This window comes from Dermacentor albipictus, chromosome 4, assembly GCF_038994185.2.
Source record: "Dermacentor albipictus isolate Rhodes 1998 colony chromosome 4, USDA_Dalb.pri_finalv2, whole genome shotgun sequence".
Lineage (NCBI taxonomy): Eukaryota > Metazoa > Arthropoda > Arachnida > Ixodida > Ixodidae > Dermacentor > Dermacentor albipictus.
In genome coordinates, this window is record NC_091824.1 from 124,840,018 (window position 1) to 124,863,862 (window position 23,845).

The 23,845-nt window shown below is 46.6% G+C and overlaps 1 protein-coding gene across 1 annotated transcript in view; it reads left to right on the top strand.

Annotated features, from left to right (window-relative positions):
• The window catches only part of LOC135899507 (transmembrane protease serine 9-like), an 82,978-nt gene that overhangs the window by 37,769 nt on the left and 21,364 nt on the right, over positions 1-23,845 (top strand). Inside the window, exons 10-13 of the mRNA XM_065428781.2 lie at positions 11,498-11,561; positions 19,367-19,669; positions 22,773-22,849; positions 23,280-23,398. Of these exons, the coding sequence (XP_065284853.1) occupies positions 11,498-11,561; positions 19,367-19,669; positions 22,773-22,849; positions 23,280-23,398 (563 nt within the window). The remainder of the gene's footprint in view (positions 1-11,497; positions 11,562-19,366; positions 19,670-22,772; positions 22,850-23,279; positions 23,399-23,845) is intronic.

Here is a 23,845-nt window from a genome sequence, read left to right on the forward strand (position 1 = left end):
AATTACCCGTTAGCACCGGCCGGTAATTGCCTAACGCCCGGTTTGTCACTGAGCAAGCCAGCTTCTTCGGAGCTACAGCAAATATTTTAACCTCGGCTTTGGGAGCCCGCATTCGGTTCGTTCTGGATTCTCGCAACGCCAGCTGTCTATAGCTGAAGCTCTCTGCCTTTCTCCGTCTAAGACAGGCTTTCGCAGAAGGGCAGCGGCCGTTGAGCTTACATTGAGTCGTGCTCTTTGAACCCGTCGTCGGAGATCTCCGCCCACGGCGTGCTACGGGCGGTAAGACTTAGCGTTGCTTATGCGGGCACACTGGGGCGAAAGCACAAGTTCTGCTGTTCTTTCGCTGCTTTCGCAATTTACTTTTCAAAGTAGGCCATGACTTCGTGCTCTGTAGCAGCCAGTGCTGAACCACTATTTTTCACGCTTCTTGGGTTAGAGCTTTCGTTGCCGTGTGCGGTGTCACTGAGCCCTCGGCGCGTCTTCCCTGCAGTACCCTTCGATCACGCTGACAGTTCGGCCACACAGGCGCGTTGGGTGTTAAGGTGCAGGTGAATCTAGAGCCGCATCCGGACGTGATGATAATACCCGCCGTGGTTGCTTAGGTGCTTTGGCGTTGCGCTCCTAGGAACGAGGTCGCGGGATCAAATCCAGGCCGTGGCGGCCGCATTTCAATAAAGGCGAATTCCAGAAAAAAAAAAGAACGCCGATGTACCGTGCATTGGGTGGATGTTTAAGAACCCCAGGTGGTCACAGAATCAAAATCATAGAATACAATTAGAATACAGTACACACGCTAACAAGTACCCATGTTTACACAAATTCTCCGGGGCAGCCATAGCCGTATCTTTATTGCCTCGGATGTATCCCAACGCTGGACATCAGCTATTCGCTCCCATATTCAGCGTATTTTACGATGCCCACTCATTTCACTCCCAACCTGTATCCGATCCCAATCCAGATGCAAACGGACAACTAACACCATGGAGTATTGCAACGACATTTGTTGCTGAGCCTGATTCTTGATCTTACACTGTAAAATAAAAAGAAAAAAAAGAAAGGAAGAGAAACTGCAGTGGACATTGGTGGCTCAGCCACAAAGAAAAATGTGAGCATACCCTTGAATAAAGGTGTCTCACACTTGCATGGTAATATACATCTGTTGCTCATGAGAAAGAAATCACACGCTGGTCAAAATAATAGATCCGTTGGTGAAGAGGGCAGATCACACGTTTTAGAACACGAGCTACGGATCGAAGTTCGGTTCAAATGCAAGGAAGCGTTACTCCACGAGTCATTCTGCGCCGGTTCAAGAACATCTTGGGACAATAGAAGCCTGCTCTGGACATTTCCTGGTTGATCAAATTAACCGAAAGATTACTGGCGCATGTGAGAGCAAAAACGTCATCTTTTCTAATTAGTAAAACGTAGTAACACGCATAAGGTAACAACCGATCCGGACATAACCTTATCGCGTGTCCACTGAAGTTGCTGTAAGCATGACTCCATTCTGATTGCCTCATCTATGCAGTAAGGTTAATGTGTTCTGACTTCCGTCCTCTACACTTAACATAATAGTTCTCCTCTACACTCAACCCAATAGTTCATCGCGGTCTCTCTTTTTCTCTTCATAGCACAGCTGATCCTTCACTATTTCGCCATAGCATATTCCCTTCTTATATATCTGATATTCACTATGTATATGAACACATAATATATTCACTGATGTTGTATTGAGTAAAATTAATCATTGTGTCACGATTCTTTGTTTACGACACCTCGTCGGTAGGCCTACGCCGCTTGTTTCTCAAGCAGCAGTAGCGCGTCCAAGCATATACGTAGCGCAGTTAAGGTGTCAGTCTAGTCGGTAAAGCACGCGTCTCCAGGTCGACGATGTCTTAATTCGTTTCAATTCACGTAATACTATAGAGGCACATAACATTTTCACACTGTGCTTTGCCGAAGATGAGTGATGACGAACGATGTATGGCGAGACTTGGCGAAATCACCCGAAACCAGCAACTTCCTACGAGACCAAGGAGACTACGCACGCAAGAGTTCGACAGAGATCATTCCTCTACACCGTTATAACTCGCGCTGGTCTACCGTAAGCGCGTGGACGGCAGCTTGAAAGCAACATGGAAGTGCATGTAGGAGCAAGTTTGTTGCCTGCATCTTGCAGCATTCCAAGCATCACCTATTCCGACACTTTAGTACAGTTAGAAAGGTTTGCGTCTCCTTGAAACATCTAAAACGAATTCGTTGAATTCAGGGTCTTACGCGCCACAATCACGATCTGATTATGAAGCATGCCGTAGTGGGGGCGACTCCGGGTGAATTTTGACCACCTGGGGATCTTTAACGGGCATCGAAATCTAAATACAAGGGCATTTTTGCATTCCGCCTCCATCGGAATGCGACTGCCGGCGTGGGTATCGAACCTGCGACCTGCAGCTCAGCAGCACTGCGCTATAATCACTGAGCTACCACGATGAGTCCCTCGATACAGGGAAAGAGAGATTGAGTAGCAAGAGAAAATCCTGCCGACTGTTACAGTAATTCTCGAGACTGATAGCCTGAAAATGACAAAGATTAACGTTAAACGAGAAATGACTTATATTCGCTACCGGCACAAAGGAAGGGCGCATAAAGTCAGAGTAGCTGGAAGCGGAAAGTATAGGTACGTGAAACGCGCAAGGGAAAAACAGGCGGTGCACAACACTACCAAAAACCTGTCAAGCTGGCCCGTAGACCATGAGAGTCGAAAAGACGCACTAGCATAAAAAAAGGACAAGGAGAGGAGCATAGGAAGAGCAGAAAAGCTTTGACAGTTGAGATGGCAACACTTGTGTGTAAAACGCGGCAAGCTCACTTGAAATTCGGAATGTAGGAAAACCGGAAATTTATCGCGCTATGCATTTAGGCTAGCGCAAGAAAAGTAGCCGGAAGGCAAGTCCCAATGGCTCGAAGAGGCCGAAGAAGCAAGAGAGGATCTTATTACTTGGGTGCTCTAAGCGACCATGGCACTCTGCAGAGTTGGAAGAAAGACGAAGCCAATGACAGCAGCGTAGCGACAACGCACCAGACGGACAGAGAGAAAACTCGTCCCAAGCATTTACGTCAGAATTTATTCGGTATTGATCGTCTTCGTTTCAATGCACAAATAAAAGTGTTCCGCACCACGATCGACGAGATTGACAAACCGTTCTCAGACGGAAGCTACAATTCTTGGATCCTGGTCCTATCCGACGTCGGCTCGAACTGCTTTAAATTAAAGCGCTAGTGTGCTTTCCTAAAAGAAACGTGATTGATTGAAAAACTATAGCGTCTGCTGACTGGCGCTGTCCCCCCCCCCCTTTCTTTTAAGCCTTCTCTTGTTTTCTCATCTTTTCTGCCCTTACCCCATCCTCCTGTGCAGAGTAGAGAACCGGACACTTAATCTGGTTAGTCTCTCTGCCTTTCACCTCTTGTTTCCTCTTTCTCTCTCTGTTATCCAGTGTTGCAAAGAAATCGCCTAAGCTGCAATAAATCTGTAATATTTTATTGGGTTTGGCCATGTGACAGAACTAAAAAAAGAGAGAAGAGAGAAAATACTTTATTAGTAGCAAAGGTGTCGATAGAAGAATGTCGGAGCCCTCTTTCCAGAGCCTCGCTCGCAGCGTTCCCAACAAAGTGCGCGACAGTTTTCAGGAGATTTGACGATGGACATGATGTAGTAACGAAACATTATCTCAAATATAACTATGAACGGTGAAAATTATTTCTGAAGCCTCCTAGCACACACAACACGCCGACACTTTAGGCCCGACTATTTCTGTCGGAGTTATTGGTCGGAACTCGGAAGAAAGCTGAATCTGCAAGCCTTGCTCTGCTGCGAATGTTCCTTCCAACAAAACACTATGATCGTGCTAACTTCGAATGCCTTGCGCTGAACAATTTCTATAGAAGCCTTTGACAGTTTTGCTCTTCAAACAATCCAACACTCAGTTTGTCACTCATTTATCCGCGCACGTTCCATTAAGGGCACCTTATACGGCCGTTTGGGTAAATACGTGCTGCGTATCTGGCGTCTGTAATGGCGTCTTTTCTCTGTACGTTAGACGGGGCGCGAACCTGATAGAGGCCGAACGATTCAGCGAAGACGAGCGCCGACAAGATGCTCTTGACCAGCGCCGTCTTGAGACGATCGTCGATATGGAGCTGCGGAGATTACCCCTCCTTCTCAGGTGACCGAGCGAGTGGCTGCTGAGTAAACAAGACCCAGAAACACATACTTCTTCGGGTCGAGTAGAGTCGGACCTGCATGGTTCCATCTGTAATCCTTTGTTGTGACGGGTTTCGCCTGTGTTATACCAATTACGCTGACAATCCGCAACCCCGAGCGCATACAAGAAGGTAGAAACGGTAAGTGTCCGCTCAAATGATCTCTGCATCGACATCAAAGAGCTTCGACTAATGACCCTATGCTCGATGATCGAGGAAATGTGTATCTGCTTCCCGTGGTTTCAAAGCCAAAAATAGCGATGCGCATTCAGCTATTGTTCTAAACAAAGAAAAGCATGTGTCCTTCTACCTCCCCCCCCTCCGCCTTTTTACTCGCATCCGCCACAACCCGATATTAGACGCATGCTGAGCATGCCCCGTAACAACCATGTTTCCTTAAATCAAGAAGGGGCTGAGATGTGAAGCTACACAAAGTTACAAACAGGGATAAGGTGCCTAAGAAAGACTGGCCAACATTTCGATAGGAGGACCTGTCTCAGTCAAAGGCAGCGTTGTCATCCTCGGCAGATTGGTTTTAACATTCAAGTACAGTGACATCACGTGCGACCATTGTCGGTGGTGGCTGGCTGTAAAGGGAGAGGTTGAAAAGAAAATGAGCGCTGTCGCTTGACGTCTCTAGACGCGGTTTCTAGGACGAGTGCACAAGAGCGGGATAGCGGGAAGGCGGCATCAAAAAAAAAACGGTGAAGGAAAGCATAGGATTTCTTGCATATGAGGGTATTGGGGGAGCGAGAGGTTGGAAGTTTTCAGAAAACTGAACGCAAGCCGCAGGTGTCGTAGGTGGTGCGCGTTTGTGGTTTTAGAAGAGCCAGTCGGCCGGTCCGTGCGAGAGTAACAAAAAGACATGAGTTGAAAAAAATTACTTCAGCAGCGCAAGAGCAGTGCGTCGGGTAATTTCGAACGGGTTAAGATGGCGACACCGATTCTGGGGGCAATGAATGAGGTAGTTGGAAGGCAGTCGCTTGGTCTCAAGAACGCCATCATCTTTAGCATTTCGGCGTGGGCGTGGTCACAGCGGTATATAAATATATATATATATATATATATATATAGAGAGAGAGAGAGAGAGAGAGAGAAGTGGCGCGGCCCTGTGTGGTGAAGGCGCCGCAAAAGGTATTGTGGTGTCTGCTGCTTTGGAATGTGTTAGTGGGGGCCTCTACATAAAAGAAAGAAGGAGCGAAAAAATAGGGGAAAACGGAAAAGCAAGTAGAAGGGTGACAGCAGAAAAAGTGGGAGGGGGCAGGTGTATATGGTATAAAGGATCGTACGGTTGTTATATGCGTAAAATCGTGGAAGAGAATATAAATTGACTGGTAGGGTAGCAAAAGGGAAGAGCTGGAAAAGGAAGCACAGTTGAGCTGAAGAATCGAGGTTAGCTGGTGGCATAATGTGTTTTGTCCATTAGTTAATGTTATGATATTTTCAGGTTACATTACAGCTCTTAGCGATTCTAAGCTGCCACGTTCCAAATTCATTCCCGTCGGGTGAAGGCACTTAAATTTGCATATCAGGTATGATTCCGTATATTTCCTGTCGCGAGGTGAACGGAAACTTGTTTTTGGTATACAGAGCCTTGCTTTATCGAATATGTGGCCATTTTCATTGAAGTGGCTGGCTACTACAATAGGTAAATTGTGTTTTGTATCTGCGCAATGGCCGTTGAGCCTTGTGTAAATTTGTTGTCCAGTCTCACCTATGTGCTGTTTGTTACAAGTGGAACATTCTACACAGTATACTACACTGATTGATGTGCAGATGAAACTCGGGAGTTAGCTTGGGAATGTAATCCAACGCTGTACTAATTTATGTTTGCACGTAGAGCATCTGAGGCGGCCACAAGGACTGGATGTTAGTTTTGTCTGTCTTCATAGGTTCACATGTACAAGAATGTCCTTGGAGTTAGTGTCGCGTCTGTAGGCTACTCTGGGCGGGTCGGGAAAAATCTTCAGTTTCTGGTTGGTGGTGACAATTGGGTAGTATTTACTGAGAATGCTCACGTTTGAGAGTGCATTTGAAAATTTAATAGTAGGAAGAGACGTTGTTATTCTTGTGATCTTAGGGCAAGGTTTGAGGACCTCGGCTCGCTCAGGTTTGGTTGCATCGGTGTACGCTTTTGTTAGGGTTCCTGTTCGGGTGATTGTTCGGGTGATTCCTGTTTAATAGGATTTCCTTAAGGTGACGAGTCTATCTCTGTAGTCTTGGTGTTCAATTTAGCTCTTCTAGCAGCTTCAGAAGATTCGTTCGTTCCTGTCAACTGGCTATAAAGAATCGATGTTTTCTTTTCGTTATCAGTGAGACAGCCATTTTCAAAACTCTTCTTTTTTGGGCTCATGCACAAAGTTGGGAACATAAGTTTTCTCAATATGTTTTAGACATATCTGGAGAAAAAGGTCGCACTACGACGCATTCAGAATCAAAGGTATCACTAGTTGCACTAGTGGTCACTTGTGAAGAAAAAGGAAATAAAACGAAATATGAAATCAGGATCTAGAACCATGCACAAACAAACTACAGAGAAAAATTAGAATGAATGGAATTCGTCGAATGTCACGTACGCTCATCATATCTTTACTTGGACGCTATATATCAAAGTTTAAAATTTGAGGTCTGGCACCGCACGCCACATGGTGTCTCTGCTTTATGTGCACTTTAATTCTCCCTATTCTTCCGCGCGTACTTCGACTGACTCGCTTGTAGAATGCGGTGACACGGAAAAGCATTACTGCGAACCTTGCTCCCCATACGTGGGTTGTTGTAGGACTTCAACACTTTTTGAATAGGCTTATGCTGACAATGAATAGAAATCCGGCAGCGCGTTTTGCAGAAGAGGCGCGGTCTCACACGAGGAGTGTTTTGAACAGGCCACTCGAAAATGTTGGCCGGTAGCCATATCACAATGTCGCCTTTGGTCACAGCCCGGAAAGATAACGAAAGGCTTACACGTGTGTTCCGCAGACTCTGCCGTAGCTGGCAACGTGCTAGCAGCATGACGTTCTCGGGATATGCGTACATTTTCAGTTCTCACGTAATAAAATATCTTACTAAGAACGATTGCCAGATGTGCATTCAGTGTGAACTGATTAATCCCCTCCCTGCACCCGCCCAAAAAGAAAAGCAAAAGAAAAAGAAAGAAGCAAGTGCGCTATATTTTCACCCCAACCAAGAACGACCCCTCAGTGGCTCGATCAAAGTAAATAAGCACATTTCAAGCTATCAATACACCATGTTCTAAACAACAACATAAGACGTATTTTATCTCCTTCCACAAATGTGAGTCGAACAAACCACTTCTGCATGCCGGCCTTTTACTTTACATAATTAACCAGAATCATTCAGTGGGCTACTATAGCAGATAATCACCTAAACCGGAGACGTGGATTCTGATATACTACCGCAATGAACGCTTTGTAACCTTTGTGCGCGACTCCTCCATTATACCACCAGTGACGTTTCGCCTATGACGTTTCGCAAGCGTTCCTCAAGCTACTTCAACGCATGCAATGACCGACGCCAGTAAGTTTAAAATATGTAGGAAACTTGCGGGCGTGAGGTTTGCTTCAATACGACGTAAGCGCTGTTATCCATATTGCAATGTCATTGTCCAGCCACGAAAGGATTGCTTATGCCATCGTTTTTTTTTTTTTCAACGCGTTTAATCTGTACAGCTGCGTAACGGCGGAGCTTATAACGGAAGAAATCGGCAATGTTACTGAAGCACGACCACTAAGCTTTCTCGATTATTCTAGCTGACGTCATTGTGTGCACTACGCAAGGTTTTCAGGGAGACATTATTCGGCTTCATGAACAAACTGCGCACGAGAATGGTACATAAAAAGACGCAGCTAATGGCCAAGTTTCTGAAAGTATTTCATTACGTGTGGTGGCAATCGGCAGATCGAAATAACCCACTTAAGGAACAACGGGGCGTTAGAGATGCGGTGCTCGAGGGCTTCGTGTCAGACCTCCACTCCTCGACGGTAGGCTTCGTCGTCGTCATGGTTCATTGAGCTCACCACAGCCACGCGACCATCGTCGGTGCACACGTGAGTGGCAGCCTATCTCCAGGACGTGTCGGCACTGCAGAAGCAATTCCTTAGGAAACGAAAGAAAACCGGGCCCTTATTGGTTAACGCACAACAACATAACGCTGAGAGCTTCTCCTCGTGCCGTGACCGACATACGCGCTCGCACAGATAGGACGCAGCATATAAAGCAAGGACACCACCGTATATAGGCCGGAGAATGATACAAATCCCACCGGGGCCAGAGGGAGAGATGACAGGGCTTCGAAGAGGGCTGCACGGAAATTTGCCGGTTTTCACGGTGCACACGTGTAGCTACGTGCTGCAATCGACACATTACTTGTAGGCACTATATCAGTTCTTAGTCAAACTGCAAGTGGCGTCTATGATAACAGTGACCTGTCAAGTAATATCCGCCCTCCTAAAGATATGTGCAAGGCTCTCTGCACAGAAAAAAGCGGAATATGCCTAAGTATAGTATATGTGCTCGCTGCATGCATTCGAAGCTTCTCTACAGTGTTTCCGACTCCGACTGTAGAATCCTCGGGAAAAAGTCACACATTTTCAAATTACGAGATGACTTATTCATTTCTTAAACTACCATGTTTAAAGCTGATTGATTGATTGATTGATTGATTGATTGATTGATTGATTGATTGATTGATTGATTGATTGATTGATTGATTGATTGATTGATTGATTGATTGATTGATTGATTGATTGATTGATTGATTGATTGGGTTTCGTTTACCAAAGCGCTACACCCAGATTTCGAAGGGCGTTGCAGGGGAGTTTTGGAGATTAATTATGATCACTTCGTATTAATTTAACCCGCATTAAGATATCAGTACGAACGCTTTCTAGTCGGCCTCTGTGGACTTGAAGCGGTCCCTAGATGGAATTGAAACACTGGAAAGAATTAAAATTTTGAGTTCCATGCAGACATAAGCAACACCACCTCCTGTGGGGTCACAAGTGTGCGCTTGGCAGCAAAGGTAACGACAACAAAGCAGTACAAGACACAAAGAGGGCACTTGTTTATCCTTTTTTATGCAACAATGCCCACGAGCCGAAATATACACAAGGAATAGTTCCCTCGATGGAGACACACTGAGGAATCAAGATAGTTCAACTCACCACTCATTGATATCGAACGAATAATGTCCGGCCATGCCGTCTATGTGGTTAGCGGGTGCGTTCCCCCGAATGAAAGCACGTCCGAGCAGTCGTGTTCGACCATACGGTTGCCGCACTCTGAAGGCAAATGGGAAGCCTTTCACGGAACAGTCCCGCTAAGAGCCCCAAAGAGCGAGCAGTCTATCCACACACGCCGACGTCCTGCGGCGGGTCGAGCGTCTCCGGAAGAGTATACACCGTTCTTTCGTAGGCGCCGCCATATTGTGAACGCAGTGGCACCGCCTATGAGCAGCGCCATACTGGCTTGGGTGAAAGCGGTGTTTTGCACGTCAGGCATACGCTAGGCGGTAGGTTGTGGCGTTTGTTTTCACGCTCGCGCGGTCTGTTTAGTATGACGTGCGTCTTCTACGTGGTAAATGGTTCTGTGAGACGTGCTGAAGTGGTATAAGGCGTCATGGCCGGAGTTCTTGCTGGCCTGCGTGGTGAACTCAGCGGTTAACTCAGTGTTGAACTCGAATGGTCGCGTACCGCGATGGGCTAGGAGAGCGTCGGTGGTCTGTAGCCCCAACTTTACAAACCTCCGCACACTGTACGAAATATTTTGAGGGACAGTGCGGAAGCATCTCCGAAAACGTTTAATATATGCGAAAAAATGTCAGCATTAAATAAAACATTAGCCAAATGGCGAAACTTCCAGAAGAAAATGTACAAACTTCTAACGGAAAGTCTGTTCGTTGACAAAGACAAGACCCCTCCTCGAAATGTTATCTCCATGTAAAAGGCTCATTGTTTAGGCTTCCCTTTTCAGCCCACTGTTGGTCCATTCGAGTTTGCTGTCTGTATTGCAGAATACTTTCACTAAATTAATCGATTAACTGAATAATACGTAGCTCTATATCAGTTGATAAATTATTCGTAAATAAATTGTTAAAAAAATAAACAGAAGAATAATGGGGCAACTTCCCAGCTCTATATATACAGTTACAACCCTAACACCCTCTCCGCTATCCGATTGTGATGTATTCTACTGTTTCCTGAGACTTTGTTTTTTTTCTTTTTAACAAAAAACACGTCCGTCAAGTTCCGTCTGCTATCTGCATCCGCTACACAAAGCTTTGCATCATTTTGTTCCAGGTGCCACTTACTAAAGCCAAACTTCATGCGAAGGAATGCAGCGCCATGTGGTGACTCAATGTACCTATTGCTACGAAAAGCTTCGAGCAATGGACAAAATACAGCGAAAGCAAAACAACACCTCTTGCTTGACTACCTATGCACTGTATTATTGCATTGACCAGCTCTGAAGAAGCATTTCATGACTTATGAATTGTAATTCGTACTGTATCAAGCAAATGTAATCGCATCACTTCATCAATATCTTGCGCTAACTGTAGAGCTTATGTTAATGCTCATAAGGAGTGTCGACCGGACATTTCGACCTCGCATTTCTGGACCTAGAAACCCTATAAAAATACTGTCGAGGCTCAGAGCGCCCCATATAACTTACTACAGTAGCTTTTCCGCGAACCAAATTCGGTTTCGTTTTCCAAAAGCTGTATATGTCAGGGCATCATGCCGCAGAATGTGGCCACGTGGGAGCAGGACATCCCGACGTTCTGGTCCTAGCTCAGGCTCGCTAGGTGGTTAATGCGCCCCATCGGGCCCATTGAGCGGCCCGAAGGGGGCAGCCTAACAGACCACCCAGCGAGTCGGAGCGAGTGCCAAAACGTCGCGATGTCCTGCTCCCACATGGCCGCCTTCCCCCGACATGACGTCACAACAGATAAATCTCCCGGGAAAGAAAACCGGAACTGGCACGCAAAAAAAAAGGATATTTAGGCCTCCCTGAGCCGTGTCGCCATTTCGTGTAAGTTTTCGAGATCCAAGACAGGCATTCTAGCAAAAACAAAAAAAAACGCGTAATGTCAGTGCTCCTTAATGCTGTCGCGCGGCGCGCATTGTGAGCGCGTTCGTACAAGCTGAATGGGCGCAGGCTTACTAACGAAAAGCGCATGCGCAAACCTGGCTGACTGAGCGTGGGGGCGCTTTTCTCGCAGATGCTGTGGCTGGTGACGGTGGCGGCGCTTCTCGCGACCGGGCGGGCTACGAACTCCTCCACCGGTGAGCAACACAGCGGTGAACTCGAATGGTCGCGTACCGCGACGGGCCAGGAGAGCGTCGGTGGTCTGTAGCGCAACTTTACAAACTACGGCCGCCTATTAACACCCCAGGCAGCACAGCGTGGGCACGCTCAGTGTCGACCCCTCAAACTTCTCCGTATTCATTACTGAACGGCCAGCCGGCGTGTGTACCCTCCGAGCAAGAGTGTTCGGATTGCGCGAAACTGAAAGTTCAAATACTTTGCGCAACGCGCGTGTGTTTCTCTTTTGTGTGTTTCGCCAAAATGTTGCGCAATCCAACTTCTAGTATGCAAATACCGACACGCTCAGCCTTCAACCTTATCAAACACTTTGCTGCCTGGGAGTGCAGCCCATGACAAGAGCCAAATGCCTAAGCATTAGCCAAGAAAAGATAGTTCGTAGAACCCAAACTTAAGCAGAATTATGTCCCCTTCGATTGTAGGCTGCCGCCCCCCCCCCCTCTGCTCCAATTATTATGCCGTAAACAATACGTTTATTTAGTTAGTTAACTTTTTAGTGACTCGATATTATTATTTATGATGTTTTTACTGTTTCCGCATTCGAAAAAATCTGGGTGGACGTATGTGCTCACAGATCTGAAAAACAGACAAGACGAAAAGTTCACAAGAGTGATAATTTGGCCAAGTTGGTTGAACATCGACATACTGAAACAAAGGCACAAACAATACGACTATGAAGGGTACTGACTATCTAGAAAAGTTCATAGTAAGATGAAGACTTCAAGTGGTCGATAAAGCAATATGTCAAACTAGGAACTTCTTTGAGAAAAGATTTCAAGTCTATTCATTCTAGTAAAATGCAATAAAATGGAACTGACTGTTGCTGTACATAATACGGATACTCTCCGATTTGAGCCCTTGTGGGTTCAAAAGCCGCATTGCAACAACTCTACCGTGGTCTACCGTCCATCAGGTTCCTACGAAAATCACTAGCCCTCGTGAAATATCTCGGCAACAAAGGCTTAACAGTAAAGTTTCAATGGATTCCCTTCCACACTGACATTGCTGGCAATGATAAAGCTGATTCTCTTGAATACGCATCGCTCCATCATCTTCCCAAAGTCAAGGGCCCCAATAGTAATCAAGAAATTTGACATTCAAAATCACTTTGGGTATCTTTGGGTTCAGCCGCATGTGCAATGCGTAACCAAAAGATTTCGTCGAGAGGAAGTCTCACTTCTACATCGAATACGGGCAGGATCTGTTAGTACACCAGCATGGCTATTTAAGACAGGGCGTATCAATTCTCCGAACCGTACGACATGCGACGAGACAGGAGACATTGAGCATTTCGTGCAGTCGTGCCCGAACTTCCAAGATGAAAAGGACGCTCTCCTGAAACATCTGCAGCAAAAGGACCTTCCGTATAAGTACGTGCCTGCAACACCTTGCCTTCCCCGAATGACCAGTTATAGCCCGCAATGAAACTTCAAGTCTCCTTATCGCATTCCTAATTAGAGAGACTGGTCAGATGGGCATGTGGTGGAGAACCACAATGATCCTATAAAAGACGCTCGGGTGGAGAAATTGCCGATCTTGATCGCCAGGCTAAACCCACCTCGTGCTACAACTCACCCTCCACCACCACCAAACAATGATGATGATGATGACAAAATGTATTTATTAAGGGATGGCGCGAGGGCCTATACTGGGGAAAAGTAGAGGAGGGGGGAGGCATATTCAGAGCCGTCCTAGAAGCTGCGCGTCCTTGGCGAAAGCCAAGAGCGAGTTAAAATACAAACCCTACAGGCACTGCTTTGCCTTGAACAATACGCTTGACCTACGTCTACAGATTTCATCAACGTGCATTGATGAGAGTTGAGAGAGTTAAACATGCATGGCAACCAGAACTGAAAGAATTCATAAATATTAAGTATTTATATATGTTTAGCGTATGCCCAATGGCCTTAAGGTTGCAAATCTCAACGACACTAGGTTTAAAGGGTCAGCCATTTGGAGCCATTCTTACGCGCCCGCAGCTCTGGGAAGTCAACCTTTGAAAATTGACGCCACTGATAGGTCCGACAGTCCGACAGTACTACATATTGTTAGGGAAACAAAGTATGTGGTTATCTCGAGAAAAGGAAAAACAAAAAGCGCAAACACGGCAAACTTCACATAAGGAAACCGTGCTCAAAGCGCATTCGCTTTGAACATCTATCTCACGATGGCGCTCTTTGACAGCTGCATTCAATAAAGCTGCCAATCAAAAAATACCGACTGACGCCTTGCGGAAGTTTAAAAGTGTGCAAGCACAGATATCGCAGCAATGCCTGGGATAGCTTCGGTGCTGATGTTAATGTGACAACTGCCGAAGCTCGTCGGCATGTACGGAAGAACTTCCATTAGTGTTCAGGAATCACTAACGCTAGTGACCACTCGACATAGTTTAGCTGGGAACTTCGGAATATTTCATTAAATTTGACTTCATAAAAGTATGCCTTCACCTTCCCTTTTCAGTGTTGTATCCTTGAAGTGCAGTTATATTTAGGAAATGAATCAATCGATCCATGTACGTACGTGTACCGTGTGTCCCAGTTAACGTGGACCAATATTTTTTATGCGAAGCATATTACGAGAGCTCAACCCAGCTCCTCAGGCGCGGCGGTGTCGCTTTCAATACCACGTGACACCGTGACGTCACGACAGAGGAGAAAGGGGGCTCCAACTCGCGCCGTCGCTCGCGGCGTCGCCCCCCGCATCGGACGCGGTGAGCGTCAAGCAACGCAGCGTTCGGCGCGACAACGAAATGCGCGCCTGAGCAAGCGCCGCACGCCTGAGCCGACGCCGACGACACCAGCTTTTCTGCGACACGAGCTCCCTAACGCTGTCGCGTTAAAATAACGGCTAGTATGCTTCGCATCCTGGACTTAACCTTAGCTAAGCCACAGCCATTTTTTAAAAACCCAAGATCTCCAGAGAAATCGTACCGACTGCCTAGCAGCGGCAGTTTGCTTACAGCCAGTATTCTTTTATCACGAAGGATTAATTATTTTTTGCTTTTAATTAGTGAATATTTATATTATTGCTTGAATCGCAAACATGTCCATTACAAAGTTGTAGGGCACCTTAAATAACCTCCGAATCAGGCATTTATTTCGTGCTGAGCTTTGCCTCGTTGTTTTTCCCGAGAAAAAATAAAAGCCTGCGAAATACGCGAAACAAGAAATAGATGCGCGCTCGAGTGCCACTACTCAAGCGCCTCCAAACAACCTTTCAAAGATTTACGGCTGCATTCGTTTATCGCCTCATCGTACAAGGCTTCGTCGTGTAGGGTGGCTCGAGAGGTTTCGCGACCTACCTAGCGTGGTGCGATAAGCGTCAGAATCTCTGGACGCAATAATGTTGTGCTCGATCATGAGGCACTCAGGATAGCTTTAACCTTCGTGTATCATGAAACAAAGCTACAAAAGAAATTCAACCAATGCTAAAAAAAGACAGCGCACAAAAGAGCGCGTCAAAATAAATAATGCAGCTCTCGGAAGAACAGGGAAGAACTACTCAGGAGTTTATTGCAATAAAAAACAAACTAAAAGCACGTAAGGCCTCTCAGCCACCTACAAAGAAACATCCAAAGGTGCAACTTTTAGCCATTTACCCTTTCTCTCTCTTCAACTCCGGAAAAGAGGCAAAACGAAGCAGTTTTTTCCCTATTTCTATTTTCGTTGCAAGCTTCTTTTATTTAAGGACAGGATGACAGCATGAAGGCGCGTTAAACAGTCACGTTCTTCACCACTTTTGAGCTGTGATTTTCCACTGCCACCTATAGCACGTGCTCAAACAGGTCGCCGTCTGAAGTAATACAGTACTTGCTTCTTTCCGACACTTGTGCTGTTGCAGCTTTGATCAACGAAGTTAGAATCTCGTGGCAGGCTCTGCTTATTTTTGCCGTAAGGCCTCCGGTGTGGTAGTTTGGCTGCTATACAAGAGATCTTTCACGTAGCCCCACAAGAAGTACAGCGGTGTCAAGTCCGGCGATCTTGCAGGCCAGGGTACAGGTTCGTGCCGGCCAATGCACTGTCCAGGAAAAAGCTTGTCGAGCCACGCTCGAGACTGACTACTGCTGTGCGCAGGAGCACCATCGTGTTGAAACCAGATGTTCCGAAGGTGCGCAATTGGAACGTTGCAACAGACGTAGTTCAAGGGGCCCTCGAGGATGTTGTTGACGTAGCGTTGCGTCGTCAGTGTGTTGTCGAAAAAGGTGTGTCCGATGATGTTGCCATCAAAGATAACGCTCCACACATTAAACGACCACTGATATTGGTGTCGCGCTTGTGCCAACGAGTGGGGATGCCTATCATCTAGTGTTGCGCGTTGTGAGAATTAACTTGTGTGTTTCTGGAGAAATTAGCCTCATCCATCCAAAGCACGCGAGAAAGTCTGGTTCTTGATCCCATTACGTGAAAAACCAATTGGCAAAGTCAAGTCTGTTTTCAAAATCTTGGTCTTCAAGTTGTTGATGAAGATGTACATGGTACGGGTGCATATGACTCCACATCTGAATATTACGCATACTGCGACGTGCCTCAGGGAGGAGTATTGAGTCCCACGTTTTTCAATGTGACACGTATTGGACTAGCTGAAGCTTTACCTAAAACAATCTACCTCGCGATATACGCAGATGACATTTGCCTTTGGATTTCTGCGGTCACTCGCAGTCAGGTTCGCGTGCGATTGCAGAGGGCAGCAAATTTAACATTAGCATACCTTCAAACACAAAGCTTGACTGCATCGGCCAAGAAATGTGCATTGATTGCATTTACACGCAATGCTATGGTGCCATACCTAGTCTCCATTAATGGACACACTATCACCTATGAAAAGACCCATCGATTCTTGGGTGTAATAATCGATCGAAATCTTTCCTGGAGCCCTCATTGCACGTACCTGAAGAAAACACTGTTGTTGATTGCCCAGGTACTCAGATTCATTTGCGTGAAAACATGGGGCACTTCTGTACGCTCCATGCTTCAGTTGTGCAGAGCTCTATTCCTCGAATATCTACGCTACAGCCTATCCAGAGTTGTCCGGTACGTGCAAGTCAAATGGTCGCTCACTGGAGAGCTTACAAGGTCAAGCATTGCGCAAGTGTTTAGGACTGACTCGCTATGCGTCAACAGCTGCAACAATCGTGCTCTCCAAAGATCACCCCATTCAAACATACTGCTGTGGATTGTCTCACGACGCATATGCGTCATCTTTCCCGTGTCCCTGATCATCACCTGGCGTTCTTGCCATGGCACAGACCTCGTGCAACGTTTTCTGAAGTTATCATCACCCATACAGATTGCCTTGCATTAGGATACATACCAGCATCAAGGCTTTCATTGCCCTTGGGGTGTCTCCAACAGCCTTAGGTGCGCCTAATTATTGCGGGTGTAGAGAAGAAGACCAATCACCTTAAAAAAAGCTCTGAAACAGATGATGCTGCTATTAATCAATGAGACATACGGGGAGCGAACACACATCTATAACGATGGTTCCGTCTCATCCACCAGCTCTTCAGGTATCGTTGTCATTCCGGCTACGAAAACCATAACGAAATTCAAACTGCTACACATGACATCAACGGCGGAAGAGCTCGCTGCCCTGCGTGCTGCTGTCAAATATCTCCTCCAAGTGAAATCTCAGAATGGGTCATTTTTTGCGACTCTTTTTGCGACTTCAGAGTCTGCATTTTGCCCTATATCATGAGACTCACGAGCAGCTGGCATAGGAAATAAGAAAAGTCCGCCATCAAGCTATTGCTAAAGGACATTAAATTATATTCCAGTGGCTGCCTGGACATACCGGAATTGCTAGTAATGACCTCGCCGACGAAGCCGTTCGGTCTGCCCATTTGGAAGCCCGACCAGTTCCAATCCCCTTACCCAGAAGCGATGCTACAAAAAGCTTCATATCGTGGTTAAAGCTATGACACAAAAACACTGGCCTTCTTTCAACCTCTTGAAGTGTCATCTTCATAAGCTTGATCCATCCTTAAAGCTACAAGTGCCATCAAATGTTTCCCGCACTGAGGCGACAGTATCGTGCCGCCTCTTGCTCGGAGTGGCATTTACGAAGGCCCACTCGTTCCGCATTAGAATGGGAGATACACCCATGTGCGACTCTTCCTTCAGCACCCCTGAAGCAGCGCGACTGTGAAAAGTTAAAAGCGAACGACAGTTCTCCCATGACCGAATGCTCAAACAACTTGCATTGTGCATTCTGACCGCAATTTAAAGGCTGCTAGAACAAGCCCAAGAACATCGATGAGTTCGATGCAATAATGAAATGCTAAGCGGTAACAGTTTCCACGAAAAATTAGGAACACAATCAAAAAGGAAGTGATGCAAGTGCCAATAAAGTTTACCATGTTTGCTTTGTGGCCACAAATGTACTTTAGCGCAGCATTTCACATAAAAGTTCGTTTCTAGCTCAAACATGTGCCGGCAATGACGTACGTACCGTTACATATTTTAGTATGAGTTCGATGAGACATAGTCAAATACAACGCTTTCGCGCTAAAGTGTAGGAACACAAGGTTAAGTGGGGACGCTGATGGGAGGTAAGTAACCGCTTCTTTTCTGCAACACAGCGGTTGTTGATGAAGTATACCACATGCCTAGAGGATTAGGAGCAAATTCTAAGTTCCCACATCATGCTTGAAGTACATGATCTGCCAATTCCGGACTGCCAAAACCGAGACTTAATCTAAAGCAGAAACTCTAACTGCCATGTCTTTTCAAAATTCATGTCAAGCAACACAGCACTGAAGCTGCACTGTGCGCTGATCATCTTTTCAAATCTGTGTTCCCGATAATACGCATTTTCGTCTCCGCTTTGCCGCTGTCACAGATCGAAGATATCGCTACGGCGTTTAATGTCTGAGCATTAGGAGTGTCAAAGTGGAAAAAAGTGTATGTGTGTGAAATGTGGGAAGCCGGTTACATGTTGGAGGTAGAGAGAGAGCATGGCGGAGCTTAGAAGAGTGTGTATGTGTGTATACATATGTATTGACTACGGTCTGCTCCAGACCAGCGTAAGTTGCACTTCGCTCCTCGAAGAGGCTGAACGTGTGTCGAGTGAGTTCCTGAACAACACTTTGCAATGTGGCGAACGTGCTCTAAATCACGGATCCAGGACTTCAAAGAGATGCGACGTAGTGCTCACGCATTTCTCTCGCATTTACCGCGAAATCTCCACTGAACATTATTTTTAGTTAGTTAGTTAGTTAGTTTGTTTGTTTGTTTGTTTGTTTGTTTGTTTGTTTGTTTGTTTGTTTGTTTGTTTGTTTGTTTGTTTGTTTGTTAAATGATTAGTGAAAGGACTGAAAGGATTGAATTGAAGTGTTGAAACAGCTTTTTGAGCGTTCGTTGCGTATTTATTTATAGTATTACTAAACAATGAAAAAAACGGGTTAATGGCAGATATTTTATGACGCTTTCAAAAACACTGTGTCCACTTTCAGGTCAATGACGTGCGAATTAGCTAAATTATAAATTGAATGTCGTTGTGTGCATAGTTAAAAAAACGAGCACGTTTCGCAACATCATGCTCAATCCTTTAATGTCGCCACTACCGTGGCGTATAGGGATGGAAACACCGCAGCCATAATTACCACTCGCCGAGCAGCAGCTGTAACGTCTGAGTGCACGTAAGCCAACCTGCACTGCCTCAGCATTCACTGTGTGTCTTCTCCTCGCATCACTTAACATTCATCTCACTAGTAGCGTGCAGTGGCCGCCTTTGTGCAAGTGCACCGCGTTTCCCTGTGCGCAAACAGCAGGAGCAGCAGCACCGAGGGAGCCAGACTGCCGCAGCCCGGACGGCAAGGACGGCTTCTGCATATTGGCGTCGCAGTGCAGGCAACTGGCGCTACTTTCGTCCAGCGAGCAGCGGCGGTACGTGTGCGGCTACCGAGGACCGCTGGCCAAGCTGTGCTGCGTCCCCGAACCAGCGTCAGGAGGAGAGGGCGGCAACTCAACCGGCGTCGCCTCCCGCGGCGCTGGTTCGGACGGTGCGGCCATCGCCCCCGCCCCACCACCCGAGCCCCTCCCCGAAGGCTACCCCAACGCACTGCCATCTGGTGAGTATCATGTTACAAATACGAGCAAGAGTGAGAGAGAGAGATGAGGGATGTAGGGAGGGAGGGAGGGAGGGAGGAGGGACGCATAGAAAGGCAGTGAGGTTAACCATAGGTAGATCCGGTTGGCTACCCTGCACGGGGGAAGAGTTAAGGAGGTTAAAAAATGGCTGTGGCTTGGCTAAGGTTATGCCCAGGATGCGAAGCATACTATCCTTAATTTTAGTTGTTATGCGTTGCATATTGCAATCACTCAGTTCAGCCCTTGGGCGCGGCCGGGCAGCCAGCATTTAACCACGTGACGTGACGTCACAACAACCGGAGGAAAAGCTGGGCCCCAACTCGCGCGGTCGCGCGCGGCCACAGCCACTACCTGACCCCCGCTCCTCCCGCTAGGGGCGCTGCGCCGGCGCGTGACGTCACGGTCACGCGCCGGCGAGCGCGTGACCGTGACAGATGGTCACCTTCCGGCGAGCGCACGAGCTGAGACCCGGCTATGTATCTACGCGGCCGCAAGCGAGCGCACGAGTTGAGCCTCCGCTTTTGCAGCTGTTATTACGTCATATGGTAGCTACGCGGCCGCGCGCGGCGCAGCAAGGAAGAGCGTGGTTGTGCGGCTAGTATGCTTCGCATAAAAGAGAAAGAGAGTGGAAGGGGGAGGTAGACAGAAACGGAGACAAGCACGAACAAACCACGTACGCTATAGAGCGGTAGGGGCGGCGTTCTTAAAGTCTATCGTGAAACCCCGTAGACCGCAGCTACCTTAGTAACGCGAGTAAGGCCTTCAGCGCGGATGTTCTTTGGGAGCACTGACCTAAAGCTTTTAGTTCTGATAGTGGACGATTGTTCAACAGGTCCAGTACTCAGCACATCACTTGACTCTGGGCACTATATCGCGTGCAGACACAGATAATATGCGCGAGTGTCTCATCGCTGTTGCATGTGTCGCCCGTGGGGCTGTTGGCCATTCCTATAAGGAAAGCATATGAGTTCGTAAAAGCAACGCACTTACAAATGCGTGCAAATTGTTTACCATATATAGTATATGATGATACCACCAGCAGGACTTTTCTTTCCTGCTTTTGTTTCCTGGAAGAAGCCTGTGAGACGCGCGTCGCTAAATGGACGAGACGCTTGACCGAACGCTGCAACCATGTAAGAGGTTTTCGTAAACATCAGTTTTCCGTGACGCAGTTCTATAGACGGAAGCGCGAGCAGGCATAAATTTTTACATATGCAGCTTACATTTAGAAGTGCGGAAATTGAAAAGATTTGTCAAAATAAAATCCGTCTCCATTCCACCCTATGAAAGTGGATGTATACAGCGAAGCTGGTGCGGACGTTAGACGGCGTTACACACGCACCACGACCACCACAGGCGACTTACGTGACGCCATCATGCACGTGTGCGGAAGTGCAGCACACGTCCTCATTCCTCTAGGCCGTCCGCCAAGCGCCTTATTGAACTAAATAATGTTTAAAGTAAATCGCGTCCCAAAGTGCGCAAAGTACGAGTTACATACAAACTGCAGACATGATAGCTTCGGATGGTAATATGAAAATACTAAAAAAAAAAACGTTGTTCTGTCACGCGAAACTGACAGACAAAGCCCTTTTCCAGCTGCCGTTTCAAGTCCTCTCATTCATCCTCATTCTTGGAGGCCCTTCCGCCTGGCGCAAGTGCGTTTTTGAACTATTTGAATTTCTCAAAATGAAATTTGTCAGTAAAATTCGTAAAGTACGACTTACACACAGTCTACAGACATGTTAGCATCGGATTGTAATTCATACATATGAAAAAAATATCATTCCGTTACGCGGTAACTTAAAACCCCTTTTCCAGGTGCCGCTTTCTGAGTGAGCACGCCACGAAAAATCTCGACCAACTAGAGCTAACAGCTTCGCTGTAAAAATGCTGTGCTCCATACAGGCAAAACACAAAATCTTTGGCGACAAACCATTTGGTACTTCACTTTGATTGTAATGTACATAATTTTATTTAAATGCAAGTTAACTTGCTTATACGACTGTGCAGTTTTACTTGCAAACCTCCACGAAAGTAGGTGAGCGGAATTCGAACTCCCTGGAGGGAAGCACGAGCATGATAGCTATCCTTATTCAATTTTAGAAGGCGGTCCAAGAGGTTCCCTAAGCAGACTATGCGGATAAAATGTTTTTCGGGAAAAACACATATTCGTAATATCATATTTATATAAGCACGTCTCTCGAGTGGAAGTAAATTCATATAGTTCATGTTTCTTCCGGGATTGCCTTCAAACAACAAATGGATTCTGAGAGAAGACGCTCATATTCTCGGCTTCTTCGATACTGCTATCACTGGGAATGTATTCTAGACTTTTGAGCATATGAAGTAATTTGGTAGAGGCATGGTGCAGAGGCCCCTGATGGTACACGCGTAAATGAAAGAGGGTATAGTTGGGAGTACTCGCATATATTTTTTCTTAGACAACTCCTGTATTGCGTAAGAGACAATCATAGAGCATGTTTGTTCTGCCGAATGTTTGCCTCTTGGCTGATGCCCTATAGCATATGTACAGCGATTTCGTGAAAGCGCCGTTGGATGAAGCTGCTAGTAACTAAACCAAATATCCGCACACGAACTTTAGGCGCGTAGCGTCAGTAGATGCAAGTGGTGCACATGGATTAGAAGACTACGAAAATAAAAGTGCGCGGTACGCGGCGGGCGCGTGAAGCATGGCACGACCGGCAGAACACCTTTATTTCACTTTTTTCAATCATATTGCCATCTGATTCGTGGCCTATCCCAAATAGTGGGTTTGTGCCATTAAATAATGCTTCATCATCATCATCATCATCATCATCATCATCATCATCATCATCATCATCATCATCATCATCTTTCGGGCCGCCGAGCGAGTTGCCCACATTTACTGGTGTACCGCCCTTACAAGCGCACAAGTGTGCAGTTCCATACGAGGTCTGTAAACTCCATCTTTGCTTTAGCTACCTTGGTTCGAACGCTGAGAGCCACGGTCAGACTTGCGTCTTGTAGCGCAATAAGCGCACCAAGTAACGTAAACTGATTGTGACGTCGGCGTGTTTGTTTGTGTCGTTTCACCTGCAGGATGCGGGCTCTCCAGCGTGAGCGACTCCCGCGTCGTAGGAGGACGGGTGGCTGACGTCGGTGCATGGCCATGGATGGTACGGGAGCAACAGAGTTGACCTGCTTAGCTAATTGATTGATTGATTGATTGACATTTAATATAAATGTACGCGTTTCGCTCGTCAGACACTCTTGTTGTCTATAATGACTGTGCAGGAACGGGAAGGTACGCGGCATCAAAGCTGCAACTTGTGAAACGGAACCTACCTGTTTCCCCATATAACATGCATACACATTCCAGAGACATAGTTGTACATGAAGTCCACAAAAAAAAAGAAGAAGAAACACTAACTAGAAGAAGCATCTTCTTTGCACTCGCGTTAATATAGATATTGCCCACTGTGTAATAAAAGCGTTATCATAGGCGCGCACGATAATTTTCGTAGGACGCAACGGGGACAGCAATGCCATGGACACGCGTGCGCTGTGCGTACGCGATGTACAGCTCTGGTGGCGCTGCTTTTGCAGGCGGCCATCTACCTGAAGACCGAAGCCCAAGCGAAGGTCGGCTGCGGAGGCGCGCTAGTCACAGATCGTCACGTGCTCACCGCAGCCCACTGCGTCAGCGTTGGCGCGCGTGCGAGGCAGTAAGTGCGCTTGTTTGTTGTTTCCTTATAATTATTATTCTTGCGTTTAATGGGATGTTAATGGCTTACGGGCTTCGGAGGCCAAAAGGCGCCGGAAATTATATTTCTAGATGTGCAACACGCCTAACTGTAAACAATTATTCTAATCTGAGACGAATTATTGATTACAAAGAGGCTAAAACGGAAAATGGGCAGCACGGAATAAAAATAAAGGGGATGCAACAAGGTTGTATTTCAAGGCGAAGATCTGCCGTCAAGTAGCATGAGCTGACAGTTGCATCCACAAGGACCCATAGATTGCAGACCATGATTAAGTTCTGATTGGCCAGCAGTATTTCAGCGTGAAGGATAGCACGGTTTATTACATGACAAAAATGTTGCTTTTCATTGAGGAACAACATGCGAGTAATGGACGTCCTAGAAAAGGATCGGTATTCCCGATGGAAA